The sequence below is a fragment of the Mirounga angustirostris genome, unplaced genomic scaffold, assembly GCF_029215605.1.
Source record: "Mirounga angustirostris isolate CCGP_5_RB_7025 unplaced genomic scaffold, mMirAng1.0.hap1 SCAF_11, whole genome shotgun sequence".
Classification (NCBI taxonomy): domain Eukaryota; kingdom Metazoa; phylum Chordata; class Mammalia; order Carnivora; family Phocidae; genus Mirounga; species Mirounga angustirostris.
Window position 1 is genome coordinate 45,522,582 of NW_026991719.1, and position 24,829 is coordinate 45,547,410.

Below are 24,829 nucleotides of genomic sequence, written 5' to 3' on the forward strand. Positions count from 1 at the left end.
AATTAGGGATGGAGGTAGCTGCTTTTGCATATCTCATTTAATACAACCACCACATTTTACAAATGAGACAGTGGAGGTTTGAGAGGTCTATGAATCAAAACCCATGCTTGTTCCACTATGTACCTTGTATCCTTCCTTTAGGGAATCATCGAAGATAGAATGCCTCAGAGTTACTGGGTCAATAAATAAAGGTAATAGATTTTTTAAAAAAATATTTTTTAAATCCTCAGCTAACCTTGGATATTTTTGATAGGTCTGTTATCTTCCTCCAGGGCTGGTTGCATAAACATATGCACAATTCTTCTAAGTTATCAAGTGAACAAATGATCGGACCTCATTTGGCAGTTTCCCAAGTCATTGTAGTGTGGTAAATGAGAGATGTGGGAGGGAAATTTCCAAATGTACTTTTTTCCTAAAGATGTACCATAAACATTGTCACTATGAAAGGAAATTCCTTAATAAGTTTGTGCAAAGGGCACATTTTGAATCCTTGTTTGTACTATAAACACATACTTCTACTCCTGAAATTATGAAACAAGCACTGGATATAACCTCATGAAAGACATGTAAAAAGAGCACCTACTAATCCTAATAATAGATGAAAACTTATTGTAAATGTATGTGGATTATTTTTCCTACAGTATATCTGATAGTTGTATGGTCTGGGGTTTTTCCTATGAGCTTGGGAGTCAGACAGACCTGGGTTTGGATCCAGGCTTCACCATTTCCTAGCTGTGTTAACCATGGCAAATTCTTTAATCTCTCTGATCCATAAATTTTCTCTGTAGAGATAGTAACAGACTCAGCTTATAGGATTGTTTTATGAGTTAAAAATATCACAGGTAAAAGCCTAGATAACACAATAGGTACTCAGAAAATCATAGTGACTGTTATAATTATAGCTCATTGATAAGAGTGGTGAAGAGGTAAACTCAAAATTTGCTAGAGCTATATATCAAGAGGTAACCAACGGCTTGGTTAATTTGTTCAGTCAGCATAATCTATAGGACTAAATCTTTTAAATCTGCTAAAAATTACATTTGATAAATGAAGAACCAGTTTAAGCCAGGTGATTGCAGTGACTATGAAAGCATTTTAATAAGATACCATACTCATTTTATAACACAGCCTTTATTTTCTGTTTCAAAACAAAATTTCCAAGAAACAAAACAAAATACTTACAATGGTTGGGTACAAATGAAATAAAAATCACAGTTTCAAAGAACCAAAATCAGACAACTGCTTAAAGGCAGATCACTTGGTTTACAAAAAAAAAAAAAAAAGTTAATGTCAAGAAGGATTAAAATTAAGTTTAACAACATTCTATATAATGCTACATTCCCCAATTAAGAAAGGAGAGTTCACATATACAACTAAATGTTAAGAGTAAAGAAGTGGCTGAAATTCTGCATACTTCATAGTAAATTATGCATGAAAGTTTATTAACTGCATAAACTTCCTGAGTGGCTCCCATGCTGCACTAGGTCTACATGCTTAATATTCATATCAAACAAATTACAGCTTTAAGTGATTGAGCATGACAGACCTTGAACAACTGCACTTTCCGATCAGTCACTATTTCTGCTGAGGGTATGTTCTGGACCACAAACCTCAATCTGAAATCTTAGCTTATAGTGGAAAAGAAATGCAACTTAAAAACAAAAACAGAAACCTGGAAGGATGACAAGCACGCATTTAGGAGTTTATTTTACACCCATTTTTTTTTCTCAAGAGCCCAGTTTCTCTCTTCCCTTCTTGCTTGACTTTTAGCCTTTTTGAGGTTTTTTTTTTTAATTAAAAGAAAACCTTCCAGAATGGAAACTGTTGGTTTGTACAGTCTTCCAACTATCTCAGTTGAAAATAATGTCAGTGTCACCTAGCCACTATTCCAGGCCCCTGCCTATGTTGGCTATGAAGGACCCTGACCAATGTTTGTGTTCATCCTTCACGTACAAAGACTATTTCCATGGTGAACTGAAAGCATTTGGCTCCATCAAAATTTCATACTAATTGTAAAGGATTTTACCAAGTTTGAGTGTCACAATTTTACAGTCTGGATTGGTTTAAAAAAAATGAACACCAGAAATTACATTTATCAAATCAATGGCCTTTTCCACAACACACCCCCCTCTCTGATTCATCTTCAAAACAAAGGGGGGATTAAAAAAAGTCCCAAGGACACTACAGAATGAAAAAATGAACAATCTATTCTAGAAAATGGCCTGCACACCACCTCAAATCCCAAGTTTCTCTAAACCAAACAGAAGATTAAATAACTGAATCCTAAACTGATGGCAAACATACTTCAGGAATGTATTTGTGCATGAAGCCTGAAATACAGTATTTGCTAACATTAAATATGCTGTAGTGTTATACAGTAAACATGTGAAACAAGGAACATGTGGCTTACAAACAGTAGCTGAGTGTTCTGGAAAAAGAAAAGGAATGCATCATTTCATCATTCAGAAAAGACAGCAAAGAAGAAAGTCAATGCCTCCAATAAACTTTAGAGATTGAATAAACAGTTACCACCAACTACGATTCAACTAAAAGCATACAGCCATTTTAAGGTAAGAAAATACCACTGCAAATACCTAGCAGTATGCTAATATGCTGAATGACAGGCCACTGCTGTAGGATTGAGCAAATAATGTCACTGTGGTAGTTAAAGCAATTTCAACCCATAGCCCTTTAGGCACACAGATGAGAAATGCATCTTTAATAAAAGATGCAAAGTTACAGGCACTGGACTGTCTAATTTAGATACTTTCTTACCATTTATTTTAGGACTGACTCCTAAAACTAGGTCCTACATTGTCACCAGCTGGATTTATTTCTCTGCTCTCCTTCCCCAAATCCCCAAAGCTTATTCTGCAGAAGCACATGGCTCTCATCACTTAAACACAGATTGGTGGCAGAGTGGTGGTCCCTCTCATCTCGAACTCATGGTTAGCACTGGGACTAGGAGGCAGGCCAGATGTATAACCTGAAAGAATACTGAGAATCTAGGCAAAAAAGCAAGTTTCACAGGCAGTGTTTACTTCTGCACCCCCAAACAGCACTGAAAACGAGGTAGATAAACAAAAGTAATTGGACTGGAATTAAATCTGGGGTTCTAAAATGATACATCCCATCATACTGTACATAACACTCCACACTCAATCCAAAAATCACAGCGGAAAAGTGCCTTTTAAACTTTCACAGATAATTCTGCTGCCAAACCATGAGAATTCATGCTTGATATAAAATTGGCAAGAAAAGGATGAAAAACAATGGGTATTTGTTATATTACAGCAAATTACCTTAAATAGAGATTCAAGACTGCTACAAATATACATAGGGTTATTTTCGTTAGATTTACACCAATACTGGTTTCATAGTCTTATGATGTTACACCCAACTTCACAAACATAGCAGCATGTACTTCATGATGAAATGCTCACATTGCCACATATGGAGATACAGTACTATTCATCAGACTTGTACTTTGAGAAGTAAACATGGTGGTTGGACACACAGACTATCCCCCAAATAAATTTTACAAGCAGGATGGTTTAGTACAACCTCTTTCTGCTACAAAAAGGAAAATGAAAAGGACAGGTTTGTGTGTTTTTTTGGAAATGGGTAGAAGGCCCTTGTTATATAGTAGGCTCTTTGTTAAGTAAGAAGGGAATTTCTGAGCTTCACCTCAAGAGTTAATTGTTTCTGGGGAGGAAAATTACCTCAGCAAGGATGAAAACAGCACTATTATATGAATTAGCAAAATTATGAAATAATGTAAAACCCCTACATAGAAAACTAGCCAATATTTACAGTCAAAGTGACTATAATCTGAATCAAACATTTAAGTAATGGGGAAAAAAAATAAAAACCCACAGTGATGTGAATAACACTGTTTTCTTCATTTCTGCACAAACTCACTTTTTTCTGTATTTTTAAACTTATACATGTTACATATACATAATGTATACATAACATATGTTAACCCAACGACTGCGGTCAGCATGGAGACAGCAGTACACTATTCACCATCTTCAAACTTTAGAAGACTACTTTTCTTTCCAGCAAAAAATCTGAAAAGATTCTAAATATTACAAGGCACTGCAAAAGTCTGCAGGCAAATGAATGATGAATTATACATAAAACAGAGGTGGTGGCAAATGTGGGACATCTGATGTAGAGCAGCCATTAATAAATGTAATTGTGCATGTCATCCATGGAGGTTTTTTCATCCTGGGGTACACTGTTTAAAAGGATTACATCTAGAGAGGAAGGGATCTTAAAACCTGCAGGATTTTCACTTTATAGGTTGTAAGTCTTAATGTAATTACACAAAGCCAACTCTTATAATGAAACACGAGCAGTTTTAAAGAATTACGGATTTTAGGTGCATTGTTTTTGTACACATGGAAAACACTGCAATGCAAGCATTTGCATTACACTAATGTCCTAAAATCACTGCAACTTGCAAACCAATACTGTAGAAGAAATTTGAAGAATCTGTACATAAGATTTAGAAAGACTCACCCAAACCAGAGTATGTTTTATGAAAAGAAACTGTGGCTCTTATTAACAGCAATTCTGAAAATGCTGCTTTAAACACCCCAAAGAATAGTGACAGAATCTTTATGGTGGTTAGTGTGATCCTCAGGTAAGCAATACCAGAAACATTTTTTTGAAAAAGGGTACTGAATGTCACAAAGTAGACTATGCAAAAAAAAAAAAAAAAGTTCACCTACTAAGTTTTCCTCATCACCTGGCAAGCTCATGGGGTAAAAATTTTAGAGGAACATGGAGGAAAATCTGTTAAAAGAAATGTTGGGTGGTAATTTGGAATGTTTACCAGTAGACAGAACTCATTATCAGGTAAATGTGTACTAGAAATGACCTTGAAATTTTCAGAGTGGAAAGTATTTTAAACATGTATATGTGGTAGTTGATTAATTCCATGTAAGAATTCCATTTGGGTTTCACAGACTGAGCATTAGGTAACTCTGTGACCAGCCTTTTAAGATTACTACAGTTAGCCTTCTTGAAAATCAAAAGTGTATATTTTGACATTGCCTCACCTCCTAAAACTGGATAAAACCCAGTAAAGTGCAACTTGACAGTGATCTCTCTCAGATTCTAAAGAGGCTGCCAAAATCATCTAAGATCTAAAATCATCTAGGATGCTATATATACTAACAAGAAATTATAACAACTAAAAAAATGGCAACCCCCCCCAAAAAAAGCTAAGGGCAACTTAAATAGTGTCCTTCGAGGGTCTACTATCTCACTGCAGGACAGTGTATACCCCACATCTTAGAACCCTGTAAAGCCAGTGTTTCATGTGTAAGTCTCAAAACCTACAACCTACTGTGTCAAGTACATTTTACTTCAGAAGAATGGGTCAATAGAGGTGTAACTTGAATCCTCTTTGTTAGGAATACAAAGATTCCCCCAAAATGAGACTCGTATCAGCTGCAATATATCCCTTGCAAAAGAATGCAAGCCAAACCAATGCCTCTCAGATGCTCAAAAACAATGTAGTGTGCACATGAGAAACAAGGAGATAGCTGCTTTGAATTACTATTGAAATCCTAAAGCAGCTACAGTATCTGCAGAATCAAGGAACTGTTACAGTTCTGTTTTTTCCTTTCTCTCCGCCTCACCTAGAACAAGGCTTCACTCCTCCTGCTGTGACGACGGGAAGAAAATCACATTAAAAAGGGCTCATGGTCTATATTGGTTGACAAAGTTATTCTAATTTTATATACCAAAACATTTCCTGCAGCAAGTTACCCTGCCTTCTGTGAAAGGTAAACCTAACATAAACATGTGAAGAATCCCATAAGACTCCGGCTGTTGGAGGGTCTCACTTAGTCCACGTTTGGGGAATATCAATTTAAATAGTTTTTATACATTTTAAAGTATCATCTAGCTGCAGATAGCAGCAGTAAAAAATGGGGGCTTCTCAGCAATTCATGGAAAGTGTCCTGGAAATGGTAATGCTCCAGCTGAGCTTATTAAAGCATTCTGAACGGTATTTTTAAAAAATCAAGTATCAAAGAGGATAGGATTTGAAGTGAAAAAACATTTCTGTGTGCAGTGTTCTATGTACAAACTGCACAGTTCTACAGAATGATGAGCTATATAAAATACCACAATGGAACAACAAAAAAAATACAGTGGAAAGTAAACTCAAATGAGGGAAAATATGGCAGAACCCAAGAAGAAGAACGTTTAGTATCTTAGGTGTCCTGAAAATAATTCTGAAAAAAATCTCCCTTTTCTTCATCATCTACCCTGATTCATTTGGGACCAGGAGGGATCGCGGATGGATTCTGCACTGATGAAGCTGGAAACGCCTGTAAATTCATTCCCGGCTGGAATGGTCCCCCAGATTGAGTAGGAATTACTACAGACTGTTGCGGTGTTCCTGAAATTCCTACCCACTGTACTGGGTACCCTGGCCCACCCACAGCATTATACTGACAAACATGGGGCATTCCATATGATGATAATGGCCCAGGAAATGAAGGGAGTGGGAGTCCTTGTGGCAAGGAGGTTGGGACAGCTCCACGGATTTGGGACAGAGAAGAAATCCATGTTGGTGTGTAGCCCATAGTAGATGGAGTATTCTAACAAAAACAAAAGTAAAAACAAAAGATCAGTTCATTTGGTCGATGCTTTTACCCATCTATATTCCTTCCTAATATTTCTGGCTTACTCTTCCTATTATTACTATAAGAGGCTACATTTCTGTGTGCCAAGCATTGTTGCATACCTTATTTCATTTCCTCTTCATTACTGCCCTGCAAGGTAGGCATTTTCAGATAAAGAAATTGAAGATCAAAATTGCTGACACCCAATATCACTAAGCAACTTGATAGTGAGGTGAGGATTTGAATAGAGTTCCAGCTAACTCCAAGGACCCTGCTAAATCTCTGTTCACAGTTCAGTGTTGTCTCATTTCTTTATGTTAGCACTACTCTTCTATTTTTATTTCCTCTTCCTAGCCCCATGAATTCTCTCATTCAGCACCACAGACAACAGACCAGTTTACTATGTAATTCTCTGGAGACAGAGGAGCATGATTTAGTGTGGTACAGGGGAAAGAGCCTGGCATATATAGTAGGTGCTCAACAAATGTCACCTCCCCACCCACTTCTACTCATTGCCTTAAAGTCTAACATTCCTATTGCATTTTTGGAAGTTTAAACTCAAGAGCATTATGTTTTTGGCAGTACTGTGAAAATATATTCCTGCCTGACTCTCCTTATCATGTCCTATTGCGAGTATGCATATCTCTCGAGATTACTGAAATCTTATGCATATGGTAATAGTAAGTCTAACAGAAGTAAATAATTCTCACTTAAAGTAGAGTTTGGTATCAGTCTCAAATGCTTAGTTCTTCTAGGTTGAATAGTCAAGCTAAAAGCCTTTCAAATAAACTGAAACTAAAAGGCTTTTGCTTGACTCAAGAATGAATGACCAGGGGCGCCTGGGTGGCTCAGTTGGTTAAGCGACTGCCTTCGGCTCAGGTCATGATCCTGGAGTCCCGGGATCGAGTCCCGCATCGGGCTCCCTGCTCAGCGGGGAGTCTGCTTCTCCCTCTGACCCTCCTCCCTCTCATGCTCTCTGTCTCTCATTCTATCTGTCTCAAATAAATAAATAAAATCTTTAAAAAAAAAAAAAAAAGAATGAATGACCATATCTCTTGATGTGAAAAAACACATTTATTTCAAGTTCAGTAATCCCTTCTTCATATCAGTGTTTTTGTTCTGTTAAAGTAAAATTAAATTTAATACTTCTGATTCAAAAGGGCACATATAGTATGATTGCATTTTTATAAAGTCATTTCCATGTATCCATATACAGACACAGAAAGATATCTGAAATGTTGTTTACCTAAAGTTAGTGACAATTATTTCTAGGTAGTGGGATTTGAAGGGGCTATTTTAAAATTTGTACTTTTCTGCATTTATTAAATTCTATAATGAACATTATTTTACAAACAATAATGTGATTTTTATTTTTAAAAAAGACAATGGAGATGACTTGTTATACTTAACCTTCTTCTGCATATTTCAAAGGAATTTGAGATTCAAATGACTATGGTCTTTCCTCTACCAAAACACACTGCCTACTCATATTCCACATCTTGGTGATTGGTACACTTGAATGATAGCCAGTAATGGCAGCCAGAAACCTAGTCTTGACACCTTCCCTCTTGCCATACATCCACTCCATACTAAATCTTGTCCCTTTTCTCTCTCTCTCTTTTTAAGTAGGCCCCATGCCCAGTGTGGCGCCCAATGCAGGGCTTGAAATCATGACCCCAAGATCAAGACCTGAGCTGAGATCGAGAGTCAGACGCTTAACCGGCTGAGCCACCCAGGCACCCCCATTTTATCTCTTAAACACTTCTTGGAATCTATTCACTTCTCTTTATCTCAACTTCTCTTTATCTAGACTACTGTGACTAACTCTTAATTGGTCTGTCAACTTCTTCCCTTAGCCCCCACAATCCTTTCTTCTTGCTTCAAGTCAGAGTAATATTTTCAGAAGGCAAATATGATGTTAACCCTAGGGCTTCAATGGCTATCCAACAACTTCTTCTTCTTCTTCTTCTTCTTCTTCTTCTTCTTCTTCTTCTTCTTCTTCTCCTTCTCCTTCTTCTTCTTCTTCTTCTTCCTCCTCTCCTCCTTCTCCTCCTCCTCCTCCTCCTTCTTCTTCTTCTTCTTCTTCTTTCTTCTTCTTTTTTTTCTATCCATCTTTCTTAAAATAAAACAAAGTTCCTTATCATCACCACTTTTAAGACCCTCCCAAACTCCTTAGATTCACTGCATACCAACTCCTCTCTGCTCTCTTCACTTCAGCCAAACTGGCTTACTTTCAGTCTCTCCATGATCTCTTTACCCATACATGGCTTTTGCATATGCTGTTCTTTCTGCTTGGAATTATATTCCCTCCCTTTGTCACCTAGTTAACACCTACTCATTCTTCAGATCTCTGTTCAATCATCACTTTCTCAGTGAAAGCTTGACTTCCCTTCACTAGATCAAATCTCTTACATATGATATCTTAATTTTTCCTTTGAAGTCCTTATTACAGCTATAATTTTATATTTATATATTTATATAAGTTTGACATAATTGTGACAAAATTTTCTAAGTAAGGCCACAAATCAGTAACAAGCAAGAACATTAGATTATGAGATCAGTTTTTCACACAAAGATGTAATCAACTGAACTCAAAATACAAAAATAACTACTTTGTGCTAGTCACTCTAAAGGTGTTACCTCATTTAATCCTCACAGCAATCTTGTAAGGCAGGTGGTATTATCTCTGTTTTAAAGACATGGAAATTGAGGCACAGATGACTTGCCTATAGTCACACAACTAGTAAGTGACTGAGCTGACATTGGAACCCAATTCTGTTTAAAGACCTTCACCACTTTTGTTCATACTCCATTTTCTACTCACTCTCCCTCCCAAAATCCCCCATTATACTGCAAACAACCACCCTCCTACTAGTCAACAAAAGTCTCCATTCACAGAGTACTCAGAGGATCTGTCACTGGCAGCACCAATGCATTTATGCCTTGAAATCTGCCTCTAAAGTCTTCCAATTTTTACAATGGTGATACTATCTGTGTATAAATTGGTGCTGGGAGTAAGATAAATACACAGAATCCCCAAGAAATATACTGCTTCCTAGTTTGGGAAATCTAGGCTTTTGAAATTTTTATTCAACATTAACACTAACTGTATTTTCAGACTCTCTTTACCAAACTATATGCAATGACTACAAATATTCACACACATGTACACAAATACAACACACACACACACACACAAATATATCTCTTTCAATTATGAGAGTTCAGATTCTAAGCCCTGATTCACATTTTAATAGATTTACTCATTGTGAAAAAGTGATACTTTAAAAATTCAAACACAGAGAAGTACAAAGTAAATAAGGCCCAAATTCCACCATCCCGCATATTGTTAATGGCTTTTCCTATTTCTGTGTGTATATACATATATCTAATGTACATAATTTTAAACAAATACTGTATATATTGTTCTATAGGCCTGCCTTCTTCCCACTCCAGAATGCATTGAGGACATCTTTCTATATCTCAACTGCATGTACATCTAAGACCATATGCAATTAACTAGGCATCTCATCCCATAAATATGTCTTTCACAATATTATAGCTTAAAGAGCTTTAAAATTATTTTTCAAACTGAACAAATAAGATCACTTAGTAGTTCTAAGAATACTGACATACAACATATGATAGCTTTTCCTCAAAACCCAAATTCTTCTTGCACCACAGGACTGAATTAACCACCACTCTAGATGCTTTCTTTTTGATACTTGATGGTTATTTTTTTCAGGTATAAGAGTCTAAAACAAGGGACAGCAATCTACAGCATGCCACTTCTTTTTGCAAGTCAAGTTTTAATGGAACAAAGCCATGTCCATTCATTTATGTTTTGTCTATGGCTGCTTTTGTCCTACAACAGAGCTGACTAGTTGCAACCACACAACTTGAAAGTATTTACTAACTGGCCCCTTCTCAGAAAAAGTTTGCTGACCCCTGGTCTAAAAGATAATTTGCCTAGACATAATGAATCTAGACAAGGATAGAAGTCTCTATGTTGTCAAATCACACCATTCTCTCATAGTGACTAAGTGAATCAATTTTTATGGTTTTAGTTCTTTTTTTTTTTTTTTAAATAAGCTCCATGCCCAGCGTGAAGCCCAGCGTGGGGCTTGAGCTCACAACCATGAGATCAAGACCTGAGCTGAGATCAAGAGTCAGACCTTTAAGCGACTGAGCCACCCAGGAGCCCCTGGTTTTAGTTCTCATAAATAAAGAGGAATATGTAAAAACAACTTACTTCATATACTTTGTTCCAGTTGTCTGTCTCTAGTTTGTGTTGACTCTGTTTGAGTTGGTTTAAACTTGGCTTAATAAGAGAATTTCCTACTGTTTCCTTTGTCCAGTCATCAACCAGTTTATGTAAGTCGTCTGTGAACATCCCTTTTTTACTAGCTGGAGATTGTTGGCATGATGCTACATTACCTTCCACACACAGTGGATCTAGAAGAAAAAACAGAAAAAACATAAAAAGGAATTAAAACTGATAAATACTGTTCTTCGGCCAATAATGCAGTTGACAGAACCCCACATACGGGTTACAGATAGGGTAACCAGACATTCAAGTTTATCTGGGACAGTCCTGGTTTAAAAGCTGTTGCCCTGGAGTAATTATTAACAGTGTGCCTTTAACTCTCAAAAGTTTTCTCTTGTTGGATAACAAATTATATGGTCACCTTGGTATAAGTCAAATAAGGTATAAGTTATTAGTCAAATATAATAAACAGTATCTCTAAAAACAGTACCAATTATAATCTTTACATTAGTTTCCTCAAATAGATACTTAGAAGAGTTTTTAAAAACATTCATAGAATGTTAAAATTGAAAAGAACCTTAGAAGTCTAATCCAAACCACTTGTGTTATAATGGACAAATGAGCCCCAGAGAAGGTACCATGATATGCCCGAGTTCTTGCAATTAGTCATCAGCTGAATCAGGCCTGGAATGCTGAAACGTAGACAAGAATGCTCTCTCTTTTCAGTATACCATACTGACTTTCAACAAGCATCAGAAAACTAGAATCTCATTTAACTTTTTAACCAATATTTTTGTTTGTTAATGATAAACAAATGGCAGAAACAAAATGCAGAAGGTGTATGAACTTCATGAGTTGTAGAGCAAAAGATGTCCAAAATAAATGAAAAAAATCAATTACAGAAGTCTCTGACAGCAAAAAATTTCCTAATCTGAACATCACACTAAGTCTTTAAATTATTCAGTACTATTATACACATTTACTAAATCATTCTCATAGAAAAAATTCATAAAGTTACAATTCCTCGGATTTACAAGCCAGAACTTATAGAGTGGGTTTAAAATGAATTTTAGGAAATACAGTTTTGAAATATAAGCACAATAACATTTTCAGGAATTTTATTAAACAAGCATATGAAAATTTCTTGTACATTTGTTATGGTACTTTTTTTAATTGTGAAAAAATATGTAAATTGCCAAAGATGATGCAAGAAGCCTCCATATTAACACTTTCAAAGTAATTTTCTTTATCATTTTTGAAACTTATAACAGACCTGTGATATAGGCTCAACAAGTATTCTATTTTTTGGATGAGAAGAATGGGATCCAGAAGCTGAGGTTATATGCTGGGGCTAGAACCCAGGTATCCTGACAGGTCAGTGTGCTTTCCACTGTACCATACCAACCCATAGAATACACTGGGAAATGAGTGGGAAACTTGCTTCAAAAGGAGGAACATGATAATCTTTTTTTTTTTTAAGATTTTATTTATTTATTTGAGACAGAGAGAATGAGAGACAGAGAGCATGAGAGGGAGGAGGGTCAGAGGGAGAAGCAGACTCCCTGCCGAGCAGGGAGCCCGATGCGGGACTCGATCCCGGGACTCCAGGACCATGACCTGAGCCGAAGGCAGTCGCCCAACCAACTGAGCCACCCAGGCGCCCGGAACATGATAATCTTAATGAGTGCTTATACAAAGTCTGTGATTCTCAATGAACTCTGCATTACTGAAAGCTTAGATTCAAGGGGATTAAATATTAAATGAAAACATATTAACGAAAATTGCTTAAGAAGAGTTTAATGAATTAATTCGACCACATTCACATATACAAAAGTTTTATAAAAAATCATGTATACTACCTTTTGGGCAACCATGAGTTACCAAAATGACATACCAATTTTGCTGGAATTCCCTCCTTTTCTAAGACTTAAAACCCGAAGACAACAAGTCAGCCTATAATAAAGACATTTTTTCCCCTGTTATCCCTCTGCACATTCATCTAATTCTCTGTCAACTCCAGTGATGGAACAAATAGCAGAACAATATTGGGGCAGACTTTGGAGCTGAAGCCTTTTAAGATTGTCTTCTTACCCAGGAAAAAATGTCAGTTGGTAGGAGTAAAATGGAGATGTCAGCAGGTAGGAGTAAAATGGAGACAATAGCCAGAACCATATACACATTAGTGCCAAAATTTTTGTTCACCCAGCTTCTCCTAAGGAGTATTTCTGTGCTCATTCCCCTTAGTTTCCAAAAAAAATGTGTTGCATAGAGCTAAGTTTGAATGTCATTCATTTAAGAACATTTCTGCACTAAGGGAAAGCCCAATGTCAGGATTCTTGTGTACAACTCTGATAGAACAAGTGATCTCGAACCCTCAATTGATGGTAATGATAGTGGCACAATAGCCAGCAAGTGAAGAAATGATTAACAAACCAAACAGGTATTGAAATGAAACAGGAACCGAGGGCAAGACTCCTAAGTAGGCAACAGAAAGATATGCACACACATACCTTCCAGAAGTTATCAAGAACAACATGCTATATGAGAAGAAAAAAACGTTTATGTGAATGTTATCCGGTCCCTAACTATACTTTATACATGAAAAGGACAATTATTTACTGATTTCATTTAAGAGTTACTCATATACCATAAAAGACCACTTAAAGTTCACAAACTAGAAAATATCTACATGAAAAGAAGTACTGTACAAATGTTTTAACAGTTATAAAAAACGTCAACATTACTTATTACTTAAAACTTCAAAGATACTCTTTAATATTCATTTCTTACTGATGAATAAAACCAGAGTATAGTCCTTGTTGTTCTTTTCTGTTTTTTCCCCAAGGTGATGCCCCCATTCAGATAGTTTTAGTGACCACCCGACTGTGAATGTTCCCATCTCTTATCTCAAACCTTGACCCCTCTTCAATCCAATTTTTTTTTTTTTTAAAGATTTTATTTATTTATTTGAGACAGAGAGAATGAGAGAGACAGAGAGCACACGAGAGGGGGGAGGGTCAGAGGGAGAAGCAGGCTCCCTGCCGAGCAGGGAGCCCGATGCGGGACTCGATCCCGGGACTCCAGGATCATGACCTGAGCCGAAGGCAGTCGCTTAACCAACTGAGCCACCCAGGCGCCCCTCTTCAATCCAATTTCAGAACCCAAATGTGTTTTTCCATTTGGATGTCAATAAATTATTCAATTCAATACACCTAGAATCAAACCTAACGTGGTCTTGGCATAACAGTTCACCTAAATGTCATCTTTCTATGATATCTTTCATATTTTCTCCAAACTACTCAGACTCCGAACATTTGGATCTCACCAAAGATATACAAATATTCAGTCATCACCACATCACGGCAATTCATCCTATACAACATCTCTTGCCTATTTTCACTTCCACAATTCTCTAAACTCTTAATCATCTCATACATGGAATGCTATGATTACAACGATCTAAATGGACTCACTCCCTAGCTCTAGCCAATACATTCTTCACATTGCCACCAGATTAGTATCAGTTAAATGCTGTTTTCAGCATTTCACTCTTCTGTTCAACCCCCCCTCCGACTTTAGAGGTTTCTTAACCTCTAAACAACAGTAGGTTTTTAACTTGTTTAGGTGGCAAAGTCATTGGTAGTAGTCATGGTTATCTTTGCAGAACAGATATTTATTATCCCTAAACAAACATACTATCTCATTTATTAAGCTTAAATATATAATTATGTGTTAGATCAGATACATTATCTTACACCAGACTGTAGCATAGACAAGCTACGGCAGTTGCCAAAAGTTCTTTTTTAAAGTATGTAAGGAAAACCTTCTAATTCTAATATCAACCCTTCATTTCATCCAACTGTTATATTCTCTTTCTTGGGAATAAAACTTGCATTTTAACATTTGCATGCCTTTATATCATGCAATTCTACCTATAAACAATACTCTTCCCACAGCACTTCACCAATTTTAATCCTGTCCATTTATCCTTCAAGACCAACTCAAATACTACAAGCTGTATGTAGCAGTCTCAGACCACTATCACCCTCTATAATCCTCCATTGCCTCCTCTCAACCCACTGCAGACACAATTTCTGGTATTAGGAGGCAATGCAGAATAACAGTGAAGAACCAAGGCTTTGTTTGGAGTTAAACAGATTTGGATTCCCTCACTTATGAACTGAGGTTCTAGGGAAGTAGTTTAACCTCACTAACTTTAGTCTTCTTACCTATAAGAGACAGACATTAACTTCTACCTACCTTACAGTTATTTTGAGGATTGAGATTATCAAATGCAATTATGTTTCAGGGTCCCCAAGACCACTCACAGATTCAGTGATTCAATCAAAGGTGTAAGGACTCAACATATAGTTGTATTCACAGCTAAGTTTATTACAACAAAAAGATGCATGATAGGATCAGCAAGGGAAAAAGACACAGGAATCTAGAGAAATTTATGCACAGACTTCCATGAGGGGGACACACTTGAGCATACTCCTTTCTCTCAGCAACGAAAAATGCAGTACACCAAAGACATGAGAAATGAACTAAGACAACTGCCAAAGACTGAGACTGACCACTGGGAGACCCACATGTGGGAAAGATCCAAAGAGTACCACAGAGGCAATGCAACTGAACTGACACTGGAACAACAGACCAAAGAAGATAGGCTAGAACTCACAAGGTAAAAATAACTGGTCTTGGTTGGGCAGCCAATAATTGGTTTTGACTCAGGTCATGATCTCATGGGTTGTGGGACTGAGCCCACATAGGGCTCCACATTCAGCAGGGAGTCTGCTTGAGAGTCTCTCTCTGCCCCTCTCCCCACTAGTGCATGATCACGTGCACTCTCTCTCTCTCTAAAATAAATGAATAAATCTTTTTAAAAAACTGGGTCAATTACTTCCTATTAAAAAAAAATCAATATTCCACCTTACACCATACCACCTTACACCAGTTAGAATGGCAAAAATCGACAAGGCAAGAAACAACAAATTTTGGAGAGGTTGTGGAGAAAGGGGAACCTTCTTACACTGTTGGTGGGAATGCTAGTTGGTACAGCCACTTTGGAAAACAGTGTGGAGATTCCTCAAAAAATTAAAAATAGAGCTACCCTATGACCCAGCAATTGCACTATTGGGTATTTGCCCCAAAGACACAGATGTAGTGAAAAGAAAGGCCAAATGCACCCCAATGTTCATAGCAGCAATGTCCGCAATAGCCAAACTGTGGAAAGAGCTGAGATGCCCTTCAACAGATGAATGGATAAAGAAGATGTGGTCCATATATACAATGGAATATTACTCAGCCATCAGAAAGGATGAATACCCAACTTTTACATCAACATGGATGGGACTGGAGGAGATTATGCTAAGTGAAATAAGCCAAGCAGAGAAAGTCAATTATCATATGGTTTCACTTATTTGTGGAACATAAGGAATAGCACAGAGGACATTAGGCAAAGGAAGGGAAAAATGAAGGGGGGGAATTGGAGGGAGAGATGAACCATGAGAGATTATGGACTCTGAGAAACAAACTGAGGGTTTTAGAGGGGAGGGGGGTGGGGGGATGGGTTAGCCCAGTGGTGGGTATTAAGGAGGGCACGTACTGCATGGAGCACTGGGTGTTATATGAAAACAATGAATCATGGATCACTACATCAAAAACAAATGATGTATTGTATGGTGACTAACATAACATAATAAAATAAAATTAAATTTAAAAAAAGAAGTAAAAAAAATCAACCTTCTAGATAGGATTTTTTTTTTAAGATTTTATTTGAGAGAGCGAGTGAGCGAGAGATCATGTGCGCACCCATGTGAGCAGAGGGGAGGGGCAGAGGGAGAAGGAGAAGCAGGCTAGTCTATTCTCCAATAAAACTAATTAGGATTCCTTTTGGAAATGGTGGCTCCTAAGACTGGGGCAGGAAATATACAAAATTAGCCTAGAGCATCTTCTGGTGCTAGTAAGTAAAAAAGAGTTCAAAAAATTATACACAATAGCTGACTGGTACTCCTCGAAACTTTCAGGGTCATCAAAAACAAGGAAGTTCTGAGAAACTGTTAGAGCCAAGAAAAGCCTAAGGAGACATGAACACGAAGTAATTTGGTACCCTGGATGGGATCCTGGGACAGAAAAAAGAAAAGGTAAAAACTAAGGAAATCAGAGTGAAATGTGGACTTTAGTTAATAATAATGTATCAAGATTGGTTTATTGGTTGTGACAAATATACCATATGAATGTAGGATGCTAGTAATTGGGAAAACTGGGTGTGGGGTACTCTCAGTACTATCTCATGGAAATTGGAAACTCTCTGTACTATCTTAACAATTTCTCTATAAATCTAAAACTGTCCCCCCAAAATAAAGCTTAATTTTTAAAAATCTTAGTAGATATAGTCAAAATGGTACTTTTAGGAAAATTTATAGCATTAAAAGCTTGTATTATAAAATGAAAGGTCTCACACAACAATAATCTTAGCTTCCGGGGTACCTGAGTGGCTCAGTTGGTTAAGCAACAGACTAGTGATTTCAGCTCTAGTGATGATCTCAGAGTGCTGGGACTGAGCCCCAAGTAGGGCTCCACGCTCAGCAGGGATTCTGCTTAAGGAGTCTCTTTCAGTCCTCTCTCCCTCTCCTCCTGCCCCTCCCCCCCGCTTGTTGGCACATGCTTGTACTCACGTGCGCTCCCTGTCTAAAATAAATAAATAAATCTTTAAAAAATAATCTTAGCTTCCATTTAAAGAAATTAGAAAAAGAGCAAAATAAAAACAAGGCATGTGTAGGAGGAAGAAAATAATAAAGAGTAGAAATCAATGAAAGTTAAAACAGGAAAACAATTAAGGAAACCAATAAAAATAAACACTGGATATTTTTGAAAAGATCTATAAAATTGATAAACTGCTATCAAGACTGACAAGGAAAAAAAAAGAGACAACACAAATTACAAATATCCAGAAATGTCTGGCATGCCAGGAAAGACCTGAGAAAGGAGAAAGTACCAATCACTCAATTCTGGCTGAACTTCACTTCCTGGGCAAGCAGGAAATAAATTCAAAGGCTGTCTTATAAAGTGAAGCTTGAAAGTGTGCCTTCTCACAGAGATTCTCCTTGGCAAAAACATCCAGATGTCACTACAGGTTTCCAAGACATTAAAAAGGTAATAATAAACAACTCTAAACACAGAGATTCAACAGCTTAGATGAAATGGACCAAGCTTCAAAAACCATAAACTACCAAAACTTATGCAACATAAAATGCATAACCTGAATAATCCTATAATCCTATTAAATAATTTGAATTTGTAGTGAAAAACTTCCTAAAATAGAAATCTCTGAGCCCAAGTGGTTTCATTGGACAATTCCTCCAGACAGTTAAAGAAGAAATAATACTAATTCAACACAAGGTCTTTGCCATAATAGAAGAAGAGGGAGGAGAAAGACTTCAAAAAATGCAGAGTAAGGGCCTAGGTGAACATGCTCTTTAAAACAATAAAAATATGGGCAAAACAACTCAAACCAACCATTTCAGAACTCTGACAATTATCCAAAGATACAGAATGAAGTCAAAATCATTTATCCAAGACACACTACTGAGGTCTGTGACATTTTAACTTTTGGCAAGTTCCATCCCAGCTTCTTCCTCAGCTCAGTGTTGTGATGGCCAAAAGCCAGCAGCACTGCAGACAATAGAGATTAGACCTCTTTTTGAGTTCCCTTAAAAGCACCATCCCCAGGGGCGCCTGGGTGGCTCAGTCAGTTAAGCATCTGCCTCCTCTGCCTTCGGTTCAGGTCAGGATTCCAGGGTCCAGGAATCGAGTTCTACGTCAGCTTAGCAGCGTGGCTGCTTCTTCCTCTTCGTCTGTGTGCGCGCAGGTTCTCGCTCTCTCTCTTTCTCAAATAAATAATTAAAATCTTTAAAAAAAAAAAAGTACCATCCCCAGAGTCAGTATTGTGTCTAAACTTGCAACAACCTAGAAAGACCCTCTATTCTTAGAGTGTGGTGGATATTTGGTTTCACTCAGAGCTCAGGTCAGCCCAGGCAGGCTGCGTATGTGGAGTGGGGGAGGGTAGGGAGCTACCTCCAGGGCATTACTGAAACAATAGGAAAGTTCTGGCAACAACTGGGATGCGTAAGGCTATGATTCAGTTGGGGCAAACAAGAGCCTGGCCTAGAATTAAAAAGGAATTCCAGGACAATTAGATGACCATAGGAAACTTTCAAAACCTCTGACATATTCCTGGGAATATAAATGTCTGGCATGTCAGGAAAGACCTGAGAAAGGAGAAAGTACCAATCACTCAATTCTGGCTGAACTTCACTTCCTGGGCAAGCAGGAAATAAATTCAAAGGCTGTCTTATAAAGTGAAGCTTGAAAGTGTGCCTTCTCACAGAGATCCCCTTGACAAAAACATCCAGATGAAGCATTTAATGAAATCTGACAAATCATTGGCTCACCACTAAATGTACTGGCTCAGGTGTGACCATCAGCATGCCAGACTTAAAAATAAAAACAAAATTTTTTTAAATTTGCAAAGAACTTAATGGCCATACACTGCAGGGAATACAGAGTAGTGTTGGAAAATCAGTAAACAAGTAAGTAGCAACAAGAAAATACCATAACAATAATAAACAAACAAAATAAAACAGACCTTGGTGGGGAAGAGGGTGGAAGAATCTGATACCAGAGTTGTTACAATATATTATCTATAATGTCCAGTTTTTAATCACAAAATAAGATACATGCAAAGAAACAGAAAAGAATGCCACATATACAGGAAAAAAGTCAACAAAAACATCCTGAAGGGGGCCTAGATTTTGGTCTTAGTAGACAAAATCTGTATTCAAATTTAAGGAAACTATGCCTAAAAATTTAAAGGAAAGTATGATAACAATGTCTCACACTAAATAGAGAATATCAAGAGATAGAAACTTTTCTTAAAAATAGAAATTCTGGAGTTTAAAAGTATAATAACTGAAATAAAAAATTCACTACAGTGGCTCAACAACAGATATTGATGAAGGATAGTTGGAAGGCAGGCAGGCAGGGACAAGGGGCCCTCCGTCCTAAGAGGAAAGCACCCTTAAAAGGATTTTACACCATTCTGGGAGGAGCCCTCTACCCTTTCCCATATGACAAAAACCTGATTGGATGACAGGCACAGGGAGGCTTAATTAGATGAAAACAGCCCGCCAACAAGCCCATAAAAACCCTTAGACTTAAAAACTGGTGGCAACCCTCTCGGGTCCCCTCCCTCCTCAGGAGCTCTGGACTATCACTTTGCTATCACTCAATAAACCTTGCTTTGCTGCCCACCACTCTGTCTGGTCTACCTCTTCATTCTTCAAAGTGGCCTGACAAAGAACCGTGCTCACCTACGCAGAAAAAATCCTTAACAACCAGACTGGAGGAGAGCCCAACAATAGGATAGGCAATGGCCTCTGGCCCATTTCTTGGCATGAAAAAGATGAGCAGGGTCAGTCAATTTTCTATCTCTGGAATGTGACAAGGGCCAGTTAAGCAGGGATTGGAAAGTCAAAGAATGCTTTGGATCATAACAAACCAAAGCCATCTGCAAGTCAAAGTTCTGGGGAAACAGAAACTACATAAAAAGAGCAAGTCACTTAAGAACAAATCAGAATTGGGGCACCTGGGTGGCTCAGTAGATTAAGCATCTGCCTTCAGCTCAGGTCATGATCCCAGGTCCTGGGATCAACTCCTGCATCAGGATCCTTGCTCAGTGGGGAGCCTGCTTCTCCCTCTGCCTGCCGCTCCCCCTGCTTGTGCTCTCTCTCTCTGACAAATAAATAAAATCTTTAAAGAAAAGAACAAAATAGAATAAAATAAAGTATAGCAATTAGGGTGCCTGGGGGGCTCAGTTGGTTAAGCATCTGCCTTCAGCTCAGGTCATGATCCCAGGGTCCTGGGATCGAGTCCTGTGTTGGGCTCTCTGCTAGGCAGAGAGCCTGCTTCTCTCTCTAACCCCCACCCCTGCTTGTGCTCTCTCTCTGTCTCTCTCTCATGCTTGCTCTCTAATAAATAAATAAAATCTTTTTTAAAAAGTATAGCAATTAATGGTAGAGTATTAGACTGAAAGTTCCCATGCTTTTGCTATTAAACTCCCAAAGTTACCCTCAATCTAAGTTTACCCTTCAATTCTATCTTTATGAAGATCACAAAGAAGAATTCCCATTCTTGAGTTCTGTATTAGTTTTCTATTGTTGCTATAACTGATTACCACAGATTAGTGGCTGACATCCATACCAACACAACACAGATTTATTATCTTATAGTACTGTAGGTTAGAAGTCCAACATGGGTCTCACTGGACTACAATCAATGTGCTGGCAGGGCTTCATTCCTTCTGGAGGCTCTAGAGAAGATCTGTTCCCCATCCTTTTCCAGCTTCTAGGGGCAGCCTAAATTCCTTGGTTTGTGGCCCTCTTCCTCCACCTTCCAAGCCAGCAATGTTGCATCTGTCTGACACTGCTTCCCTCCTCACATCTTTTCTCTGACCCTCTCTTCTGCCTCCCTTTTCCACTTTAAAGGACCCTTGTGATTACTTTGGGCCCACCTGAGTAATCCAGGATAATCTCCCTATTTTAAAGTCAGTTAATTAGCAACCTTAATTCCATCTACAACCTCCATTCCTCTTTGCCATATAACCAAACATAGTCAGAGGTTCCAAGAATTTGCACAAAGACTTGTTTAGGGGCCATTATTCTGTCTACCACAAATTCTGTTGAGATCTCACATATATCCTTATTGTTCACCCTCAACACCCACTTGACTATGCACATGTAACCAAGAAGTCTGACCCGATTAACAACTTCTTTATTAAGAAGAGACTGATCCTCTTTTTTCAAATCAAAGTAGTACATTTTTCTAATATTCTCATAAATAATAAACAATGATCTCTTACATCACATAGAACATGACAGTATTTTTAAGATTATCTTTGTTAGCTACAAGCTCCTCAACAAATTCTAGTTCCCAATGACTGATAACATTTCAAAAACTATTTGGGAGATTGAAGTTGGGCTTCCAGGTATTTGTTTTCCAAATGAAAACATAAAACACACTCATCTGCTCTCCAAAATCTATCATCTATCCTCACCATTATTTCATAAAAGAATATCTAATACCAAAAAGGTAGAAAAGAATCTCAGGATAATGTGTACTTCTTTAAAGCATCTTAGTGTAATAAGAAATAAATTATAAAAAATAAGAAATAAATTATATCATCATTATATTTATTATTTTGCTGTTATTTGACCAGGTTTTTAAAATCACTTTTAAGACCAATTTACCTGTAGCAGCTGCGCCACTGTCCACATGTGTCAAGGACTGGGGGCGGCTACGAAGTTTGCTTTTGAAAGATCTTGGTCTGCGTGGTGAGGAAGGTGGCAGAGGAACCTCTGATGATTGGATTTTGCTATCTTTAATTGCCCGAAGGCGTTCATAGAGCTCCTGCAGCTCCTTGTTCTGCTGGGTTTGAAGATTTACCACCTCCTGAATGTGTCTAAATGAAAATCATGCAGAAAGCATTTTAATAGCACTGGCATCATACAGACGACTCAAGAAACTCTACACCAATACAAGGAAAGTTTAACAAGGAATTTAGATTAAGAATGTGAAAATACAGAATATTCACAATTTTAGGATGGGCTATGCCTTCCTAAACTCAACATTAAACTAATCAGACATTAAGCAAAAAGTGAACAAATTGACAAGAACAAATTTTAAAACTTCAATATAGTGAAAGATAATGAAATACAATTTAAAATCACATATATTGATAATACTAATCTTTTATTATATTTTGCAAGTATAAATAACAAAATATTTACAACATATAGTAAAAGGTTAATATTCAGAATATATAAATAGTTCCTAAAAATCAATACGAAAAGGGTGCCTGGGTGGCTCAGTCGGTTAAGTGGCTGCCTTCGGCTCAGGTCATGATCTCAGGGTCCTGGGATTGAGCCCTCATTGGGCTCTCTGCTCAGTGGGGAGTCTGCTTCTCCCTCTCCCTCTGCCCCCCACCCCCAGTTATGCTCGCTCTCTCTCTCTCAAATAAATACATAAAATCTTTTAAAAAAATCAATAAGAAAAAAAGAAACAACCTTATAGGAAAAAGGGGAAAGAATATGAGAAGGTGACTCCAAAAAGGAAATACAAGTAGCCAATATGAGATATGTACAACTTCACTATTAAGTAGGAGAATACAGTTATTTCTTAAGAAATATTTTTAATTTATCTGATTGGAATAAAACTAAAAGGATCAATAATATCCAGTCCAATGTTGTTAAGAAGTGGGAAAACAGTCACTTTCATATATATGTGTATATATATATTTTTAAAGTAATCTCTATGCCCAACATGGGGCTGGAACTCACGATTCCAAGATCAAGAGTCACATGCTCTACTGACCGAGCCAGCCAGGCACCCTACTTTCATATATATTTGTTTGGTGTATAAAATGGTATAGCCATCCTGAACAACAATTTTAGCAGTATCTATCAATTTAAAGTATACATACCTTTTAACCCAGAAATTCTACTTTTAGGTATCTATCCTACAAAAAATACTCACATAAGTATGTAAAAATATAAAGTTGTTTACTTCAACATTGCTTACATAAGCAAAACATGGAATAAAGCTGAAATGTCCATTAATAAGGGATTAAATAAACTTTAAATAGCTATTCTAATATGTGGAATAAAGATTATTTGTGCAAACGTGTATATAAGCAACAGTGTTAAGTAAAAAAATTGTAGAATAACATGTATATTATGACCTCACTTTCATAAAAGGCAAAAAATATACGTAATGCACAGAAAAATGACAGGCAAGATATATACCAAACAGTTCACAGTGGTTGCCTCTGAGAAATGAGATTAGGGCATGAGAAATAAGAGATTGTTCTGTGTGCTTTTTTACTGTTGTGATATTATGATTTATATTAAAATATATATATTTGGTCTTTATCTCTGTTCCTAGAATACAGCTCCTAAAACCCTAGTAATTTCCTAAGCTATAAAGAGCAATTGGAGGATCTTTTATTTTAATATCTGGTCTGTTGTCCTCAAATAGCTCCAGTTCCTAAAGTAGCTCTAGAGTGATAAAGGTGAAAGAAATCTTATTAATTATAATAAGCCCCTTGGAATCACATCTGAGTTTATATTAATGAACTGACTTGAATAGCCCCTAAGGTTGGGGGCTGATTGCCAGGAGAACCAACCAAGTGATTAGAGGGTGGGATTTTCAGCCCCTCCCACTCCACCTCTGGGACAGAGTTAGAGACTGAATTAATCACCAATGGCCAATGATTTAAATCAATCATGCCTACCATAATGAAATTTCCATAAAAATCCCTTACTATAGGGTTTGGAGAGTTTCCAGGTTGGTAAAAATATGAAGGTGCTGGTACTCCCAAGAGGGCATAGAAGCTCTATGCCCCTTCCCCTGTACCTTGCCGTCTGACTGTTCCTCAGTTGTGTCCTTTTATAATAAACTGATAATCTAGCAAGTAAACTGTTCTTCCTGAGTTCTGTAAGCTGCTCTAGTAAATTAATTGAACCCAAGGAAGGGCTTGTGGGAACCTTTGAAGCATAGGTAATACTACTTGGACTTATGATTGGCATATATGGGACTGAGCCCCCTGACCTGTGAGATCTGATGCTATCTTTGTAGTTTTCAATCATCAAAAATTTTCAATCATTAAAATGTCACCAATTGTGGGGCACCTGGGTGGCTCAGTCAGTTAAGCATCTGACTTTTGGTTTTGGCTCAGGTCATGATCTCAGGGTCATGAGATTGAGCCCCGTGTTGGGCTCCATGCTCAGCACAGAGTCTGCTGGAGATTCTCTCCCTCTCCCTCTGCCCCTTCCCTGTGTGCGCGCACACACTCTCT

The 24,829-nt window shown here is 37.5% G+C and overlaps 1 protein-coding gene across 1 annotated transcript in view; it reads right to left on the reverse strand.

Moving 5' to 3' along the window:
- Positions 1-5,566: 5,566 nt before the first annotated feature.
- WNK3 (WNK lysine deficient protein kinase 3) overlaps positions 5,567-24,829 on the reverse strand; it is a 157,128-nt gene continuing 137,865 nt past the window's right edge. The window contains exons 20-22 of the mRNA XM_064574104.1: positions 22,224-22,435; positions 10,900-11,102; positions 5,567-6,623 (exon numbers count right to left, since the gene is read on the reverse strand). Coding sequence (XP_064430174.1) covers positions 6,294-6,623; positions 10,900-11,102; positions 22,224-22,435 — 745 coding nt within the window. The 3' untranslated portion in view covers positions 5,567-6,293. The remainder of the gene's footprint in view (positions 6,624-10,899; positions 11,103-22,223; positions 22,436-24,829) is intronic.